General features: G+C 45.0%; 2 protein-coding genes across 3 annotated transcripts in view; one reads left to right on the top strand and one right to left on the bottom strand.

Moving 5' to 3' along the window:
* Positions 1-815: 815 nt before the first annotated feature.
* On the bottom strand, positions 816-9,415 carry mkks (MKKS centrosomal shuttling protein). Of its 2 annotated transcripts, none has more exons than XM_042333329.1 (4): positions 8,428-9,415; positions 4,929-5,110; positions 2,497-2,607; positions 816-1,447 (listed from the first exon to the last, which is right to left on the bottom strand). In XM_042333329.1, the coding sequence occupies exons 1-4, from the start codon at positions 9,413-9,415 to the stop codon at positions 1,004-1,006; spliced, it is 1,725 nt and encodes a 574-aa protein (XP_042189263.1). In that variant the 3' UTR covers positions 816-1,003. The 2 variants fall into 2 exon arrangements, with proteins under 2 accessions (XP_042189263.1, XP_042189264.1); XM_042333330.1 differs by having other exon boundaries at positions 4,929-5,104.
* A 6,646-nt stretch (positions 9,416-16,061) lies between these two features.
* The window catches only part of LOC103186436 (SLX4 interacting protein), a 72,594-nt gene continuing 67,776 nt past the window's right edge, over positions 16,062-20,879 (top strand). Inside the window, exons 1-2 of the mRNA XM_042333331.1 lie at positions 16,062-16,129; positions 19,221-19,279. Coding sequence (XP_042189265.1) covers positions 19,253-19,279 — 27 coding nt within the window. The 5' untranslated portion in view covers positions 16,062-16,129; positions 19,221-19,252. The remainder of the gene's footprint in view (positions 16,130-19,220; positions 19,280-20,879) is intronic.

Raw genomic sequence — 20,879 nt, 5'->3', positions numbered from 1 at the left:
CTATAGGACTCCACTATACTAGGGGCCAACCTCAAAATAGACGTGATCAGTGGTTTAGATTCTGGAGATTTTTTCAGATCATTACCTTACATACGCTACAATTGACACTTTCATCGGGTCTTCTATATTCAAAGGACATCCCTAAGCGGTTGACAATTCTTTTAACTCAAATTTAACCTCACACATGAGTATTAGGCGCAGAATGGTAAGAGCCAAAACGAAGCGATTTCTAATATCTGAAAAAGAGAACCTGAGTTTTGCCCATGAATACAAATAACCAACTAGTGAATGTTAATGGGGTCTCCTTGTAGCAGAACTACTCAAAGGTGACATGTTTGGCAACAGAATGTAGGAATCGAGCAAGGGCTTTGTAACAATCTCTAGTTTGGTTCCTGAGCCAGGCGGGTCCACAGTATTCCAGGTCACTGCTGATGACAGCACAGCCCAGCCTGGCTCATCAGCAGGACCTGGAAGTGCAGACCAGTCACTGGGGGCAGGGAGTCATCCCACTTGGCTTCTGTTAACCCTGCAAGCCGAAGCACTAAAGGAAAGCTTGTCAGATAGTGCTCTCAATGGCAAGCTATTCGGTTTTAGTTGGTTAAACCCCAGCAGTTACCCCAACATACACTCTGGGGTACCCAAGCCTTGGCTCTTGCCAACCTGCGCCTAATATTCTCTGGAATTAGGTAAACAGGATGTGTCCCTCCAGGGAGAGAGGGCACATTCCATTCTAACAATCTCTCTCTGGGATTTTCATGTGTAGGTGGGATGCAGGGAAACCTCAGCTTGGTTTGGAGACTCTTAAACACGGTGATGGGTTTCCACATGTGTCAGACAGACGCCTCAGCAAAAATCAAAAAATCAATGTGATGAGGATGAATCAATACAAAATGAAATGTTCACACAAAGCACATGAGATTCTCTTGTTGGCATTGAAGGGATGAAGTGTGATGAGCGTGTGTGAGGTTGTGATAAAGGACACTCTTTCCTCAGGAGCAGGAATTCAGTTGTGGGCCTGGATGACGTATTGCAGCTGCAAGATTACGTTGGCCGTCTCCACCGCCACTTGTAAAGCATTCAGTTTGACAGGAAACGAATCAAGCAGGAACCGGTCTGGTAAAACTCCTGTGCAGGGTTTGGCAGAGCCCATCCCCTTGTTAACCACTTCGCTACGATTCCTCAACAGGGTCCACAGCAGATCTTGGTGGCTGCCGTGCAGTCCGCAAGCACAGTTGGAAACGACCTGTGACCAGTCAGTGCCCAGGGGCGTTTGGAGCGGGACTGACCAACGATGACCGTACTCGGAGTCGACAAGACTCTCACCACCATCGTGCTCTAGGCACGAAGTTGTGTGATCCAGCGAGCGGCAGAAACAGTCAGCGACGACTCTGTACTGTGCTCGAGAACAGCCCAGCTCCGCCAACGCGTCGTCAGGCACACAGCAGCTCTGTAAAGAGGACATCGTTTATGATGTATTAATATAATAATAATAATCCTTGCATTTGATACAGCGCTTTATCACGTCTTCAAGAAACCTCAAAGCGCTTCACAGGATATACTGTGAAGTGAATTGATTGTATTTTGTGGGCGAAACGTTTTGACACAATACTTCACCATTCTCAACAGTTTCTCTCTCGCGGTGTCCAGGCTGACAATTGCCATGGAATTCACTTGGGGCATTGCTGTGCGAAAATTGGCTGCTGCGTTCACTTACAAAACACACAACTCGTTGAGGCATCTTAACGATATAAGGCACAACATCAAAATGGAAGGAGTATTATTGATACAGTCTTATACAGTATTATAATTTATATATGTATTTTCTGTGACACTCAGTTAAAGATTTTGTTCGGTGTCAGATCCCACTGTACATGTCAAGGCACTATGATAGTGCGAGATAGTGAGAGCTTAGTGTAATTGGTGTGATGCCGATCACACTAAAGGATTCTAATTTTGAGGTAATAGTTGCCTGCATTATTTATTATTAATAATATTTTTTAAATGTGATATTAATATATATAAAATAAATAGTAATAATAATCCTGGCATTGATATAGAGTTTTATCACGTCTTTGAGACGTCTCAAAGTGCTTCACACGATATACTGTATCGTGTAGTGACTATATACTTTGTGAGCGAAGGCGACAGTCAGTTTGTGCATAGCAGTGTGGATTGAGTGACCAAATTATTGTTATTATTTTGAAGGGATTAACATGAGCTGAATGGGAGGATTCCCTGCCACCAATGATTCGTCTGCCTCTCCAGGTCCTGCCAATGAGCCAGGGTGGGCTGTGCTGTCATCAGCAGTGCCCTGGAATACTGCGGACCCTCCTGGCTCAGGAACCGGACTAGAGATCGTCACAGAGGGCTGCCTCGATTCCCACATTCTGTTGCCAGGCATGTCACCTTGGGGCCAGTTCAGCTGCAGGGAGACCCCACTTACCTCTCCACCCCACCCCTCCCCCACACAAAGAGGATAGTTATACAAACGCAAACCTTATGCCTGACGTAGGTGGTCAGATGAGCTTCAGTGCAACCACCTCCCAGTAAGCCCAGGGGCTGCTTGAGTGTAAGTCTCAGTACGTGTTCTGCAGTCTGACAAACAACCTAGCAACAACAGAGTTTGGATAAACAGGGTTAGCAAAGAGGTAGATCATTCTCACCAGATTATCACACGGTTTACCCCACACAGGAAACTATTGGGGAGAAATCCCATTCTGGGTTGAGAGCATTTCAGATATCCAGAATTTGGCAAATTGTTGAATTCAGTTTTAATTGTGCCTCAGTTGGTAGTACTCTCAGCCTGAGTCAGAAGGTTGTGGGTTCAAGCCCCACGTCGGGACTTGGAATCACAGAGTCTAAACTGATGCTCACGTGCAGTGCTGGGGGTGTTTTGCATTCTCAGAGGTGCCGTCCTTAAAAGCGCTTCACAGAATATCTTGTAAAGTGAATTGACTATATATTTTGTGGGCGAAACGTGGCAGCCAATAGCGCACAGCAGTGTCCCACAGTCGTGGATTAAGTGACCAATTTATCAATTTTTTTTTAATGGGATTATTACCCTCAGAAAAGCAATCTACCAATCAACTAACTCCTATTTTACTGCCAGATGAACAGAGGCGTGTGGAGTAAGGAAACTTGCCCAAAGTTTGGCCCTGCCTGGGAATCGAACCCAGGTCCTCTCGCTTACTACTTTCCGGAATTAGGTAAGCAGGATGTGTCCCTCCAGGGGGAGAGGGCACAATCCATTCCAGCAATCTATCTCTAGGATTTGGAGTCCTGCAGCTCAGTGGTTAGAGCACTCACCTCGCAAGTGAGAGACCTGGGTTCGATTCCTGGTAGGGCGAAACATTGGGCAAGCTTCCTTACTCCACATGCCTGATAATAATCCGTCAAGAAAATAAATTAAATAATAATTTGGTCACTCAATCCACGACTGCTTGTGGGACACTCACTGCTGTGCGCAATTGGCTGCTGCGTTTCTCCCACAAATATACAGTCGATTCACTTTACAGTATAGTTTGTGAAGCGCTTTGAGACGTCTCAAAGACGTGAAAAGTGCTATATCACATGCAAGGGTTATTATTATTATTTCCATGTGTAGGTGGGATGCATGGAAATCCCAGCTTAGTTTGCATATTGTTAAGCATGGTGATGGATTTCCATATGTGTCAGACCCCAGCCGACCTCCCAAAGAAGTCCAAAAAGCTCTCGTCACATTGTCCCTGAAACCAGATCTAACCCAGCACAATGGAAAGCTGCGACTGACCACATAGCATTGGAGGCAGCAGCCACAGTGGCTGGTCAGCAGGAAATAGCTCTCACATTTAACATCAAATCAAATTGAAATGCAAAATAATGAAACAAAAGAGCTCAGCTATTCTTAAAATGTCATTAATCGTGTCCCCAACAGGGCTGAACACTGATGAATCACTGGCGACCGATGAGAGAGTTTTCTCTCTCTCTCTGTCGTTGGCAGGAGGATAGAACCAAGTGATGGTGACAATGGGTGAAAAATAACTAAATGGGAAATCACACTGAGATGCTATACAAGTTGTACTTGGGAGAAAAATGAATGCTAAAAATCTTTGAATTTTAATGACTGCAAGTCACTTTACTTAAAGACACTGGGGTCATCGTACCCTGTAAGAAGGTTGGGTTGTGCCTTAGCTTAGATATTCTATCGGGGTGGCGGGGAGGGGAGCAGGACTAATGAAGTCTGGAAGCAATGAGTCTTTATTTGTTCTGCAGAATCTCAAGCTGATAATCCTCTCTCCCTCGAACACAATCATCCTTCAATCTGTTTGCTGCTATTTTCATCTAAATTATGGGCAGAGATTCAAAAGAGACCGACTTCTAACAAAATCGAGAGAGAGAGAAAATTTTCAGCTTCAGTTCCCTCATGGTTCTGATTCACGTTTTTGAACAGTGTTTGGAGACATAAATATGCTAGGTGACAGCCTGGCTAAGTCTGCAGCATTCTGGTCTCTGAATCAGAAGGTTCTGGATTCAACTCCTATGTTGGGACTTTGAGCTCAGTCTAGGCTGACACAATCCGGTGCAGTGCTGCGGGGAGGCTGCTTTGTCAGAGATTCCGTCTTTCAGATGAGATGGTAACCACAATGTTCAAGTACCATTAAGAGATCCCGTTACACTACTCAAAAAGAGATGGGAGTTTCTCTCTCTCTCTCTCTCTCTCTCTCTCCCGGTGTCCTGGCCAACAATCCCCCAGATAAAATTGGTCACTCGCTCCAGGCTGTTTGTGGGACTTTGCTGTGTGAAAATCGTCAGCTGCATCCGTATACAAAATACACAGTCATTACACTTTACAGTAAATCCTATGAAGCGCTTTGAGCCGTGTCAGCTGAATGATAAGCTGCTAAATGAATATGTGGGGATTATTATTATGATTTATATGTCATAAATACCTTCAGCTCATTTAATCCAGCTTCACTCCGATTACACAGCAACAGACTACACACAGGGCTGTCGTCAACAGGTATCAGATGCAGAAACTGTTTGGAACCAAACTTGACAACACACCAACTTTTCAGTTTGCCGTAGCAGTTGGCTGGAATGGATCGCTGATATGAACTAATGGATTCTGCACCTAGTAAAATCCAAGAGCAGAAAAAACACACCCACATGAAAACGATCAGCATTTTACATAGAAACAGAGAAAATCCACTGACTGAGATTCATTTTGATCTTATATAATAATCCTTGCATTTGATATAGCGCCTTATCATGTCTTCGAGACGTCTCAAAGCGCTTCACAGAATATACTGCAGAGTGAATTGACTGTTTTTTTTAGGGGCGAAATGTGGCAGCCAATTGCGCACAGCAGCGTCCCACAAATAGTTGTGGATTGAGTGGTCAATATTTTTTCAAAGGAATTATTACCCCCAGAAAAAGCGATCCACCAATCGAGTAACAACTGGGTTCCTACTTACTGCTGGCTAAACAGAGGCGTGTGGAGTAAGCAAACTTTAGCAACTTTTCGCCTTGCACGGGAAACTCAGACTTCTTCAAACTTGGCAACATCCAGCAGCAAATCATTTCAAACTACAACAGCACCACAATGTACCATAAAATTTACATTTATATATCATAGCGCCTTTCACATCAGGGTTGGCATCTCAATGGTTAGTGAACAACAACTTGCATTTATATAGTGCCCTTCACGCAGGAAAGCGTCTAGTGGGAATGGATGCCGAGAAAACCTGAACAGGCACATGAATGAAATTACATTGTGTAATACACAGAACAAGTCCGTTGAGTGGTTGAGGTACAGTTTGACCCAGGTGATCAAACAATCAAGCCATAAAACAACCCATTTGTCAAATAAGGCTTTCTATTTAAAAAAAACGTTCAATTTGTAATGAAAAGCAATCACCTTATACTCTATAATAATAATCCTTAATAATCCTTGCATTTGATATGGCGCCTTATCACGTCTTTGAGATGTCTCAAAGCGCTTCACAGAATATACTGTAAAGTGAAATGACTGTATATTTTGTGGGCGAAACGCAGCAGCCAATTGGGCACAGAAGCGTCCCACAAACAGTCGTAGATTGAGTGACCAAATTATTATTGTTTTTTTAAGGGATTATTACACTATATCAAACACAAGGATTATTATTATATAACCAGAGCATGTTTGTCAGTCGAGTCGCTGACACACATCAAAAACATGCTTAAGAGTATGCAAACCAGGGTGTCCCAGTTTCTGCGTCTGGAATACAATGCATACTTCCCCCTCGATTCAGTCGGTATTGTCATTTGAATGAGATGTTAAACTGAGGTTCCGTTTGTTAAAAAACATCCCTCCATTACTATTCCAAAAGACAAGGGAGCATCTTCTCATGTCATGGCTAACAATCCCCCAGATAAACTTGGTCACTCACTTCATGGCTATTTTGTAGAGCATTGCTGTGTGCAAATCTGCTGCCGCATTCACCTTACACTTTACAATAATGATGATGATACTTCCATTTGATATAGCGCCTTATCGTGTTGTTATGACATCTCAAAGCGCTTCACAGAATATACTATAAAGTGAACTGACTGTATATTTTGTGGGGGAAATGTGGCAGCCAATTGCGCACAGCAGTGTCCCACAAACAGTCGTGTATTGAATGACCAAATTATTATTTTTTAAAGGAATTATTATTCTACATCAAATACAAGGATTATTATTATTACTCTTATTATACAACCAAAGCATGTTTGATCAGCCAAAACATGCTCAAGGGTATGCAAACCAAGGTGTTCCAGTTGCTGTGTCTGAAATATAATGCACACTCCTCCCTGGAGGGACACACCCAGCTTACCTAATGAGTTATTAGTATCATCTGAAATGGCAATAATAATAATAATAATCCTTGCAATTGACCTAGTGCCTTATTATGTTATTGAGACTCTCAAAGCACTTCACAGGATACACTGTAAAGTGGAGCGACGATGTATTTTGTGGGCGAAATGTGGCAGCCAATTATGCACAGCAACGTTCCACAAACAGCCATGTAGTGAGTGACCAATTTTATCTGGGGGATTGTGGCCAGGATATCGTGAGAGAAACTCCTTTCTCTTTTCTAATGGCGCTGCGGCATATTTTTAATGTCCATCTGAACAGGCCGACGGGATCTCGGTTTAACATCTTGTCCGAACACCTCCACCACTGCAACCCCACCCCCCAGGACTGGATTGCTGTGAAGCACTTTGAGATGTCCTCTGGGCATAAAAGTCGCCGTATTACAACTATAGCAATGTAGTGCAGGAAGCCAGCTTCACGTTGCTTTGAATCAAAACTTGTAAAGTGAATTGAATGTATAATTTGTGGGCAAAACGCAGCAGCCTATTGCGCACAGCAGTGTCCCACAAACAGTTGTAGATTGAGTGATCAAATTATTATTATTCATTTTTTAAGGGATTATTACCCCCGGAAAAGCGATCCACCAATTGACTAACAACCGAGTTCCTACTTACCGCTTGGTAAACAGAGGCGAGTGGAGTAAGGAAACATGCCTAACGTTTCGCCCTGTCTGGGAATCGAACCCAGGTCTCTCGCTTGTGAGGCAAATGCTCCACATTCCTATCCTAAGTGTGTGTCCCGTGCCACTCACTATTCCTCAGACAGGATTATGGGGAGGTGATTAGGCCCAATTTAGCCTCCCATGAGAGACCAGCAAAGTCAGCACAGCCTGGGGTTTGAATACCTGATCCCTCACAAGGGCTGCCCCATACTTATCATCATTAACCTCACAACCTGTCTCTCAGCAGGCACTGGCCTGCTCCACTATCAGCGGCTGGCCCTTGATCCTTTCTGCCCCCACCCTCACCAACTCCATCCCGGACCCCCTCTGCCTCTCCTCTTCCTTTGCCTCCTTCAAGGTCCATCTCAAGATCTTCCTTTTCCACCCCAAACTTTGCCCTCCAACCCTCTGATTGCAGCCACAGCTCGGATGCAAACTCCTCATTGTCCACCACTTCAGGACTTCCTCTCGACGTGAAAGACGCTATATAAATATAAATAGTGGAGTCCCGCAGCTTAGTGGTTAGAGCACTCACCTTCAAGCGAGAGGGCCCGGGTTCGATTCTAGGGCAGGGTGAAACGTTGGGCAATTTCCTTACTCCACACACCTGTTTACCCAGCAGTAAGTAGGAACCCAGTTATTAGGCAATTGGCAGATCGCTTTTCTGGGGATAATAATCCGGCCCCCAAAAAATAATTTGGCCACTCAATCCATGACTGTTTGTGGGACATTGCTGTGTGCAATTGGCTGCCGTGTTTCACCCACAAAGTATACAGTCAATTCACTTTACAGTATATTCTGTGAAGCATTTTGAGACGTCTTGAAGACTTGATAAAGCGCTATATCAAATGCAAGGATTATTATTATATAAATGCAATTTGTTGTTGTTAACCTGTCATTTTGGTCAAAGGTTCCACCAGAGCAGCTCCCAGTCGATCTTCCACCATCACGTCTTGCTCCCAGAGATACTGTTTAAGGATTGGATGGATCACCTTCTGACAGAGCACAAGGCCAACCTGATCACGAGCTAACTGCTTCCCAACTCGCATCAGCTGTGTGAGGGACCAATCTTCCAGGCACGAACCCGATTCTACCACCCAGGTTCCAATTCCAGAGTCGACCACCTCTCCTGACATGGAGACATCGAACAGGGCGACTTTAAAGGGGCCCAAAGTCCTCTTTGCGAATTGAATTGTTCTGGAATGCGAAATGGATATTTGGATCAAGAGCCCAGGAAACACACGGGAGTCACTAACTCTTTGTCCCTCAGCAGAAACGATCAGCGTCTGTCCCAAGGACACGTCCTCTCCAATGACAGAGGGCACTGTGTGAAGGAAAGCCTTCAATATCAGGGAACTGACGTAGTCTGCCTCTTTTACGGTCAGCATGCAAGTAGGTTTACTTGTTATTACTGTGCGGACAAGAGACAGCAAAGCCTTGCTGTGACTAAAATCAATCTGTATTCTGCAGCTACATTCCTCGGAATTCAGGTAGTCAATGCACATATTCAGAAGGTGGCTCTGTATCCTAACAATTCGGCTGCCTGTTATATTACATCGCTTTGCCTTTTCAATCAAATTGCAACAGAGGACAGCTGTGAACAGTCCAGAATCACTAAATTGGGAAACATGTCTGGAGACCGAGGTGATTAGCCACTTTACCACTGGGTGGGACACAGAGACGCTACGCAGCAGGGCAGAAGATTGTGATGTGGTTTGAACGTAACCTCCCATGGCATTGTGAATCAGCTTTAGTCTACCAAATGGGCCGTAACATGACTGTACAATACACCTGAAAGTGGAAATAGCTTGACAAACGTCCTCATTATTTAATGGCCCAGAGTAGCAGAAGGAAGGTGTCTCAGATGCAACGCAAGACATTACTTATCGAGCGTGGAATGGTTTTCGAGACAGAAAAGTAGTTTCTGCGAACGGCAACTTTATTGTTTAGAAGCCTGGACTTTATACATATTTCACTTGGGACTTTTAAATAAAGCTCCTTTGATTGGTGTCCATTACCATGCACATTATAAAATTACTGATTTGGAAATCCACCAAAGTACATTTCAAGTATAATTCACGGTCAAAGGGTGGGACAGCGCTGGGAAAGATCTGGCCTGCAGGTGATCCGAATATGCTATTCATCAATGTTCTTCTTAAATTCCACACTGGACTGAGTAGAATTTTTCACAGCTTTCTGCATTATATACGTGACGGTGTGAATTCCCAAAAAGGTCAGTCCTGCCACAAGAAGCCAGTTTTTTCGTAACCAACTTTTATTCTTCATTCTTCGGTCAACGCACAATGCAATTTAACCGTCCCTGTAATAATAATAAGAGATAATGTGTCATATTTTGCACATGGAGACATCGAAGTTCTCTTTGCGAATTGAATTGTTTTGGAATGTGAATACTTCATTTGAAATAGCGCTTTATAGTTGAGCCATTTCAAAGCACTTCATGGAGTATACTGTCAAGTGGAGTGACTGTATTTTGTGGGCGAAACAATAATAACACAATTTCATTTACAGAGCGCCTTTCATGTCGGGAGGACGTCCCAAGGCGCTGGACAGTTGGGTCGGGACCCGAGCAGGGGGGAAATGGTCAGGGGGAGGGAAGGGAGGGAGCGAGGAGGGGGTAGAGAGTCGAGAGGGGAGGTGAAGGCACGGGGGGGAAACATCGTTCCCCCTTGCATTTGATATGGCTGGTGCCTTTTCATATCTCAGCTGACTGCATTTTGGGGGCAGTCAGTCAGCACATTTTGATAACGTGTTGAATATTGCTGTGTAGTTACCTGTTCTGGGGACATAGCTCCAGTTTTCAACTAAATCAATTACCATTACATTGTGGAAAACTGCTTACAGTATGTTTAAATGTTTCTCTTAATTTATTTTGTATTAATTCCCATCGCTCAACAAATTTGTGTACAACAATGCCCCACAAACATAAAGTCAATGGCGGATTTTATCTGGGGGAATGTCAGCCGGGACACCAGGAGAGAGAAACTCTCTTCTCTTTTCAAATACAAGATCTTTAACATCCATCTGAGAAGGTTCTCTCGTCCGCAGGATGGCACCTCTGACAATGCAGAACAACTGTGTGAGTTCAAAGTCTCAACACGATGGAGTCCCATAGACACTGTGGTTAGCGCACTCGCCTCACAAGGGAAAGGACCCGGGTTTGATTCTCGGGCAGGGCAAAACCTCAATCCACGACGTTTGTGGGACACTGCTGTGTGCAATTGGCTGTCATTTTTCGCCTACAAAATACGGTCAATCGACATTACAGTATATTCTGTGAAGCAATTAGAAGTCTCGATGACGTGATAAGACGTTATATCAAATGCAAGGATTATTATTATCATGATGATAATGATGCTTGAACCCACAACTTTCTGATGCAGAGACAGGAATGAACCAGGCTGACACACAAAACAGAACTTTGCTGGGGTTAGGTGGCTGTGGATTAGCTCCAAGACTATTCCAAAGGTAAAGGAAATCAAATACATAAAACAGGTTTAAAATAAAGTACAATGGAAATGTCAGCGCATTAAAACTGGATTAACAAACATTGTTAAAGAAGCTGAAACCAAGTCAGTGGACATGCACAACATGGACATCATGAGGGATATCGTGGCACCTTTAAAGGGCATTACGTCTTTCTATAAGCTTGAAATGAAGTTTACCGCACTGGCACTAATACTGCACAGAAGATGGCAAATGGGTAACTTTTTCAAACGTTTTGTTAACGGATAGTTCTAATGATCACAGCAATGACACAGAAGGATTGCCGTGTCACAAAGCAGTATGATCACATCCCTAAACAAGCAGCTTTCTAACTCAGCTGACCTGTTAGATAAGAGGCAGAGAAAAGCCCTCCAGACAGGAGGGAAAAAAGAATGAATAATAATAACAATAATCCTTGCATTTAATACAGCAATTTATCACTTCATTGAGACGTCTCAAAGCGCTTCACAAAATATACTGTAAAGTGGAGTGACAGTGTATTTTGTCTGTGAAACGCGGCAGCCAACTTCACACAGCAGTATCCTACAAACAGTCGTGGATTGAGTGACCACATTTTTTGGGGGAAGGAATACCCTGGAAAAGTGATCTGCAATTCGACTAGCAACCTGGTTCCTACTTACTGCTGGGTAAACAGAGATGTGTGGAGTAAGCAAACTTGCCTAATGTTTCATCCTGCATTGGAATCAAACCCGGGTTCTCTCGATTGCGAGGGCGAGCGTGCTAACCACTACGCTACAGGACTCCAAATGTAAAGACTATTTAAAGTCCTTCACTTCTAGCTTTCGAAGATGTAAATGCTCATTTAGCTTTAAACTGTGGATTAAGAAGTGCTTTTGTAGACGATATTTACTCTGATTTTGTGAGCACATCTCTCATTCACCCTCTATAACTTAATGGTGTGTGTTAATCTCTTATTGCCTGAAATGAAAATACTTCATGCAGATGTAAGCACCAACAAAGGAAGTGTACAATACCTAGAGAAACAAATGAATTTACTCTGTTCCCTTTGATTGGCCTTCCTGTTGCATGGCGTATGTCACAAGTGGAGGTTCTGGCATAAATTCCTGGTCTTTGCTCTTGAAAATGTCACTAGATTTCATATTATACCATCCCAAGTGAATCAGTCCCAGGCTTGTTCCCATAACAATCAAAACTCTGTAGCTTTTCCATATAGTTTTGAGACCCATCTCCAATTCATACACCTACAAATAAAATAACATTTCTCAGTAACAGTACAAGCAGTGCACTGTTTGTACAAGCATTCATTACCTTACCTTTAAAAAAACTGCAAAATCAAAGGAAAGCTATAAGGTTTATTAGTTCCAAGGAGTTAATTAACGACTGGAATAGGTTACCAGAAAGTGGGGTTGAGGACAGGACACTGGGACTCATTTAAAAAGCAGTTGGATGCTGTAATGGGGGGACGGTAGGGTAGGTGTTCTGAAGGATGGGTTCGCTTGGACCGAAGTGTCTTCTTCATGTAAACCGATTTTGTGAAAACAGACAAGCAATTCTTAACCCAATTCTGTTTCTGTTATCTGGGATTCTCTTGGCTAGTTGGCAGTCAGAGCCTTCAAATTGTAGTTGTTTATGATTTTTCCTTGTGATTTTTCTCATTAATTCCCTCAAAAAGCAGAATGCTCTTATTGTTAAAATACTTTTCACAAAACTGGTTACTAAATGTAAATACATTTACAGCAATCAATTACTACAACCAATAATGTTGTTTTCAAAAATATTATTGGTACACAAAACCATTATTAACATGATACCAATACCAATGAGGGGTACTGATAGGGACAAACTGTTTCCTCTGGCGGGTGGGTTGGTAACCAGGGGATACAGATTTAAGATAATTGACAAAAGAACCAGAGGGGAGACAAGGAGTATATTTTTTACCCAGAGAGTTGTTACAGTCTGAAATGCACTGCCTGAAAGGCTGGTGGAAACAGATTCGATAACAACCTTCAAAAGGGAATTGGATAGGTACTTGAAAAGGAGAAACTTGCAAGGCTATGGGGTAAGAGCGGGGGAGTGGGTAGTTCTTCCGAAGAGCCAGGACAGGTACGATGGGCCGAATGGCCTCCTTCATTGCTGTAATATTCTATGATTCCAAAATAACTTACATTTAAATAGCACCTATCACATTTCATTTCATTAAAATGAGTCTCAGACCACTGCGAGAGAGACGGAGCAGGTTTTCAGATGGGATTTAAAAATAAAGAAGAGCCGAGCCAGATAATTCTAGGGGTTTGGGTGTAGTAGCTAAAGGCACAGCCGCCAATCCTGGTGAGGAGAGAGCTGGGGACGTGCAGCAAGTCTGTGTCAGCCGGACAAAGTGGGGCAGGCGGAGAAATTGGGTACGAGCAGGTCAGAGAGGCAGGGAGTTGTTAGGGTGTGAAGAGATCTGTAGTTGTTGATTGAGTGACCAATTTTTTTTAAAGAATTCTTACCCCCGGAAAAGCGATCCGCCAATCAACTAACAACCGGGTTCCTACTTGCTGCTGAGTAAACAGAGGCGTATGCAGTAAGCAAAATTGCCCAACATTTCGCCCTGCCGGGAATCGAACGAGAGTCCTCTGACTTGGAGGCGAGCGTGTTAATCACTGATCTACAGGACTCCACAGGACGAAATGTTGGGCCAGTTTCCTTATTCCACACAGCTCTGTTTACTTAGTAGTAAGTAGGAACCCGGTTGTCAGTCGATTGGCGGATCTCTTTTCTGGGGATAAAATAAAATAATAATTTGGTCATTTAATCCACAATTGTTTGTGGGACACTGCTGTGTACATTTGGCTGCCATGTTTCGCCCATAAATATACAGTCAATTAACTTTACAGTATATTCTGTGAAGCGCTTTGAGACGTCTCGAAGACTTGAAAAGCGCTATATCAAATGCAAGGATTATTATTATGATTGCTGTGCGCGATTGGCTGCTGCATTTCGCCCACAAAATACATAGTCACTTCTCAGTATATTCTGTGAAATGCTTTGAGACGTCTTGATGACATGAGATGGCACGATGTCAAATATAAGCATTATTAGTTGGGTGTCCTCATACATATGAAAGTTAACACCATGTCTGCGGGATGATGTCACCGAGAGGGAGTACGTAGATGAGGAAAAGGATAGAGCCGTGGGGAATGCCCCAGGAGTATGTGTGAGGGCGGGATAATCCACTAGAGGAGACAGACACAAAGCTAATCTTTTAGCAGTGATCAGAAGACAAATAGGGATGCCAATTTATCTTTACCAGCAACATTTTCAATAAGGTTGCAATTCCTCTAAAATGCATGGCAAAATCTACATAACACCATACTCAAATGATAACAACCCAATAACAACGGATGTAACTTGCTATAGCTATTTTCAAACACAAAACTGAATACTGTACGTGAATCTGTTAAAAAACAAAATCTATTACATTTTGATTGACAAGCTTTGTTTTTATTTGACATGTTTTGCTGTCACTTTTTCATTCTATTCCCTCTCACCATTGGAGGCAGTAAAAAAAAATTGGTCAGCCGGGTGTCTGACACATGCAGAAACCTATCACAGTGCTTGAGAGTCTCCAAACCAAGCAGAGGTTTCCCTGCATCCCATCTACACATGGAAATCCCAGACAGATTGTTGGAATGGAATGCGCACTCTCTCCCTGGAGGGACACATCCTGTTTACCTAATTCCGGAAAGTATTAGGCGCAGGTTGACAAGAACCAAGGCTTGGGGACCCCAGAATGTGCGTTGGGGTAACTGCTGGAGTCTAACCAGCTAAAACCGCATAGCTTGCCAATAAGAGCACTGTCTGACAAGCTTTCCCGCTGATTGTGCAGCGGGGACCACCCTACCCGTTAAGACTTTGCAGGGTTAACAGATGAATGGGATGACTCCTCCCCCAGTGACTGGTCTGTCCCTCCAGGTCCTGCCGATGAGCCGGGCTGAACTGTGCTGTCATCAGCAGTGCCTTGGAATGCAGCAGACCTGCCTGGCTCAGGGTCCGGATTAGATATGGTAACAGAGGGCTCGCTCGATTACGATATTATGTTGGCAAACATGTCAGTTTAGCTCCAAGGAGATCCCACTGACCTTCCCCCAAGAAGAATAGGTTCATTGTAAATAATAAGTCAACAGTGATCACCGAACACAGTTTATCTTAACACTTTGATTCTGACACACAGTGCAATCACGCATAGGATGCCCTTGTTTTATATATATCTTAATATGTAATATGATAATAATAGTTTAGTGCAGTCAAAGCTTTACTGCTGTACTATTAATATACTGTCATATTAATATATATAATTGCAATTCCTTTAAAATACATAGACAAATCTAACTTAAACCATAATCAAATGTCAACGCAACAACATGTTAATGTATTAATATGACAGTGTATTTACAAGTACAGTCACTTACAGCCTGGGATTGTTATATATAGCATCATACAGTATAATAACAAAATAATAATGAAATAATAATAACAATATTAACAGTACAGGGAAGTCACTCACATATATACATATGATGACTTTTTGGTCACCATATTTATATGATTTATGTAAAGAGGGAAAGAGAATCACAGTATAATAATATAATGATATTAACAGTACAGTAAAGGCAGTGTTTGTGTATCACTATAATAATATGATAGTAACAGATACACTAAGGACAGTATATATAGTGTATATAATCACACGCTATAAGACAGTAGAGCAGTGAGGAGTGTGTGTGTATATGTAATCACACACTATAATATAATAACACAGAGGAGAGTCACTCACGAGACACAGTATATAGAACAATAAGGACAGTATATACAATCACACAGTACAGAATAATATAACACCGAAGACCACATATGCACAGTATATATATATATGATCACAGTGTAATATAATAATATGACAGTGCAGTGCAGTGCGGACATATAATAATAATATAACAATGTAACTGGAGGTCAGTCACTCACGGCCTGACTTCCGCTGCTGTTGGCGCTCAGGGGGAGTGTTTCCGGGTCAGCGGTCAGTGCTCGCGGCGCCTGCGCGGCTCCTTCCCGGGCACCGACCTCAGGTACCGTCACCCCTCCCCCCCCACACCCCCCCCCACCGTGTACACCCCCACACCCCGTGTACACCCCCCACACCCCGTGTACACCCCCCCCACACCCCCCCACCCCCCCACCCCGTGTACACCCCCCCACCCCGTACACCCCCCCACCGTGTACACCCACCCACCCCGTGTACACCCCCCCCACCCCACACCCCCCCCGCCGTGTACACCCCCCCACACCCCGTGTACACCCCCACACCCACCCCCACCCCCCTCACCCCACCGTGTACACCCCCCCCCCACCCTCACCGTGTACACCCCCCCCAACCCCCACCGCACCGTGTACACCCCCCCCCCCGTGTACACCCCCCCACAACGTGTACACCCCCCCCCGTGTACACCCCCACCCCCCCCTCCACCCCCCCACCCTGTACAGCCCCACACCCCCCCAACCCTCAACACCGTGTACACCCCACACCATGCACACACCCCCCCCCATATACACCCCCCACCCCACTGTGTACACCCCACCGTGTACACCCCCCCACCGTGTATACCCCCTGCACTGTGTAAACCCCCCACCCACCGTGTACACCCCTCCACACCGTGTACACCTCCCCGGTAGACTGTGTATACCATCCTGACACAGTGTACCTCATTGTGTGTACATCACCCTGACACTGTGTACATTACCATGTGTACATCACTGTGTGTACATCACCCTGACACTGTGTACATCACTGTGTACATCACTGCACATGACCCTGACGCTGTGAACATCACCCTAACATCGTGTACATCAATGAATACATCACCCTGACACCATGTACATCACTGTGTACATCACTGACAATGTGTACATCACTGTGTGTACATCACACTGACACTGTGTACCTCACTATGTGTACATCAACCTGACACTGTACATCATACTGACACGATGTGTACAGCATCAACAACAACAAAATTACATTTATAGAGCGCCTTTCATGTCGGGAGGACGTCCCAAGGCGCTGGACAGTCGGGTCAGGAACTGAGCATGGGGGAGGGGTGGGATAGGGGTGAGGGACGGCAGAGAGATGGGAGGGTGACCCAAGGCACAATTGAAGAGGAGGGTCTTTACAACAACAACAACAAGATTCCATTTATTGAGCGCCTTTCACGTCGGGAGGATGTCCCAAGGCGCTGTACAGTTGGGTCAGGACCCAAGCATGGGGGAAATGGTCCGGGTGAGGGGAGGGAAGGGAGGGAGCAAGGAAGGGGGAAATGGTCCGGGTAAGGGGAGGGAAGGGAGGGAGCGAGGAGGGGGAAGAGAGTCGAGAGGGGAGCTGAAGGCTCGGTCAAAGAGAAAGGTCTTGAGACCGGCCTTGAAGGAGGAAAGGGAGGAGGCGGCGAAGGCACTGGGGAATGGAGTTCCAGAGCCTCGGGGCTGAGAGGCTGAAGGCTCGACCACCGATGGGAGGGTGGGTTGGGCGGGAGACATGGAGCAGCTCGGAGCCCGCTGATTGGAGGGAGTGAGCATGTTGGTAGGGAGTCAGCAGTCAAAGAGGTAGGAGGGGGCGAGGCCATGGATGGTCTTGAAAGTGAGGACCAGGACCTTGAATTTGATCCTCTGGGGGATGGGGAGCCAGTGGAGTCGGGCGAGGGTGGGAGTGATGGGGTCACGGAGGCTGGTGTGTGAGAGTACACGAGCTGCAGAGTTTTGGATGATCTGCAGGTTGTGAAGGGAGGAGTTGGGAAGACCGATGAGGGAATTTCCATAATTGAGCCTTGATGTGACGAATGTGTGGGTAAGGGTTTCGGCAGCCGGAGGGGTGAGGCAGTGGCGGAGTCTGGCAATGTTGCGGAGGTCGTGGTAGTCAGTGCCGGTCATGGCGCAGATGTGGGGGTGAAAGGACAGTTGAAGGGAAAGGAAGGGTCAAACAAGACACCCAGGTTCCTGACTGACTTAGTGAGGTTGAGTGTGCAGCCGTGGATACTGATGCTGCCGGCACCCGAGGTGCGAAGATGCTGGCGCGAGCCGATCAGGAGAGCCTCGGTCTTGCTGACGTTCAGCTGGAGAAAGTTGTCTCTCATCACTGTGTGTACATCACTGTGTGTACATTACACTGACACTGTGTACATCACACTGACATTGTGTACATCACTGTGTACATCATTGTGTGTACATCACTGTGTGTAAATAACCCTGATACTGTGTACAAGACCCTGACACTGTGTATCTTACTGTGTACATCACACTGACATTGTGTACATCACTGTGTGTACATCACTGTGTGAACATCACACTGACACTATGTGTATATAACACTGACACTGTATACATCACTGTGTGTGCATCACTGTGTGTACATCACCCTGACACGGTACATCACTGTGTATATCACCCTGACACTGTGTATACAATTCTGACACTGTGTACATGACACTGACATTGTGTGTCATGTACACACTGACATTGAGTACATCACATTGACACTGTACATCACACTAACACTACGTACATCACTGTGTGTACATTATACTGACACTACATCACACTAACAGTGTGTGTATGTCATACTGACACTGTGTACATCGCTGTGTACATCACACTGCCACTGTGTACCTCACTGTATTATCACACTGACACTGTGTACATCACCCTGATACTGCGTATAGCATCCTGACACTGTGTACATTACATTGACACTGTGTGTACCTCACTGTATGTACGCCACACTAACACTGTGTGTAGATCACACTGACACTGTATACATCGCCCTGACACTGTGCACCTCACTATGTATACATCACTGACACTGTGTGTACCTTACTGCACTGTGTACATTACATTGACACTGTGTGTACGTTACCTCACTATGTGTACATCACACTGATGCAGTGTGTATATCACCCTGACACGGCATGTACCATCCTGAGACTGTGTACATCACCCTGACACTGTACATCACACTGACACTGTGTACCTCACTGTATGTACATCACACTGACCCTGTGTATATATCATACTGATAGACCACAGACAGTATGCTAAAACCCTCACACAGTCCACAATATACCGTACAAGATACACTGAGGTATAAAGAATTTGCTTAAAATGTTGTTGCAGGTTAAGCAGTTAAGCAAGATATTCCTGTAGTCATGATATCCAACAAGTTTACTCTGAAGGTAAGATCATTTAGTATTCCCTCGAGTACATGTTTACCTGTTTAAACCTCCCTCTAAACTTTCTTGGCACTTTCAGATGCATCAAAAGAGCAGGAAGAGGTAACAAACAACAGCGCCTTTCAAGACAGGGGGATATCCAAAGTTGCTGGACAGTCAGGGATCTGCACCCGAGCAAGGGTTTGGGATCAGGAGGGGTAGAGAGCAGGGATGGGAGTGGTAGGCGGGTGCCTGAAGGCACAGTCGAAGAGGAGGGTCTTGAGAAGGGTTTGAAGGAGGCAAGGGAGGTGGCGAGGCAGAGGGACTGGGATGGAGGGTGGGGGCAGAGAGACTGAAGGCCCGACCGCTGATGGTGGAGCGGGCAGGGCGGAGGGATATAGAGCAGGCCGGAATTTGCTGAGCGAGGAAGCAGATAGGTCGGTATTATTGTACAAGATAGCCCTTACCACTCCTTATTCGAGACACTCCTGTCTGATTTCTGTCCCTCCCACAAAACATAGAGACAGACATCCCTGGTCAAATCACCAATGACATCTTTTCAGTCTGTGGTCTTTCTTCTTTGTTGTCTTTGCTTTCTGCTTTACCTCCATGCCTGGACACTCGTGGGTCCAGTGTCTTCACTACGTCTCCTCAAATGGGACTGATGGAACGGGAAGGATTGCGCTTTAAAGGAGCAGCACAGACACGATGGGCCAAATGGTCTTCTTATGAGCTGCAAGATTCTATGGTTCTATCTCCTACTGTCCCTGCAAAGTCACTTATAGCGTTCCACAGAGCTTCAAAGCTGGTCTTCTCTTTCTCATCTGTATGCGGTGACATCATCACCATCCTAGGATTAACGTTCATCTGTATGTCAATTAAACTCAACTCTACCCCTCCGTCTCCACCCTCAATTCCAGGTGACTGATGCCTTGGATAAGGGTCTGTCAGACGACTAGTCCTAGAAAGCGTTAACCTCGTTCAGCAAAATAACAAGAAAGCTGAAGCCATCCTGCTGGGCTTTTTCTAGCACCTCTTCCCTCAAGTTATAATAATAATCATTTATTATTTAGTAAACCGCTTTTCACTTTGAGAGACCATTTCAAAGCACTTCACGGGAGTAAAAAGATTCACTCCCTATTTCTCCTTTGTATTTCTCCTTTCAAAACGCGAACCTGGACTCTTGAGCACAGATGGCACAAATCCGTCCTCACAATCCACCGGCAGCTGTGGCTCGAACATCTCCACACCTATCCCCTCCTTTCTCTGGCAGGCCAAAACTAGCTTTTACTCCAAAACCATTAAAGCCAAAAAGAACCACGAGATACTGTTCCCCACCATTTTTCACCTCCTCCTGCACTCCCCCAACCTGGCTCCATCTTCATTCAAATCCAAGTGTGAAGAGGTCCTAGACTTCTTCGTGTCAAAGATTGAACATATCCGCTTGGCTACATTCTCCTCCCCTGCGTAACCTTCTGCACCCTCCGGACTGTCTACACCAATCCCCTCTTTCCATCACGGCCCTTCCTACTCCCCCCCTCCCTATACTCCTTTTTCCTGATTACTCCCACCTCCTTCTCAACCACCATCTCCCAGATGAAGCCCACCACCTGCTGCCTCTCCC

This window comes from Callorhinchus milii, unplaced genomic scaffold (assembly GCF_018977255.1).
Source record: "Callorhinchus milii isolate IMCB2004 unplaced genomic scaffold, IMCB_Cmil_1.0 Scaffold3, whole genome shotgun sequence".
NCBI classification, from domain to species: Eukaryota; Metazoa; Chordata; class Chondrichthyes; order Chimaeriformes; family Callorhinchidae; genus Callorhinchus; species Callorhinchus milii.
Note: the sequence above shows the minus strand (reverse complement) of the source record. Positions and strands in the feature narration are given on the sequence as shown.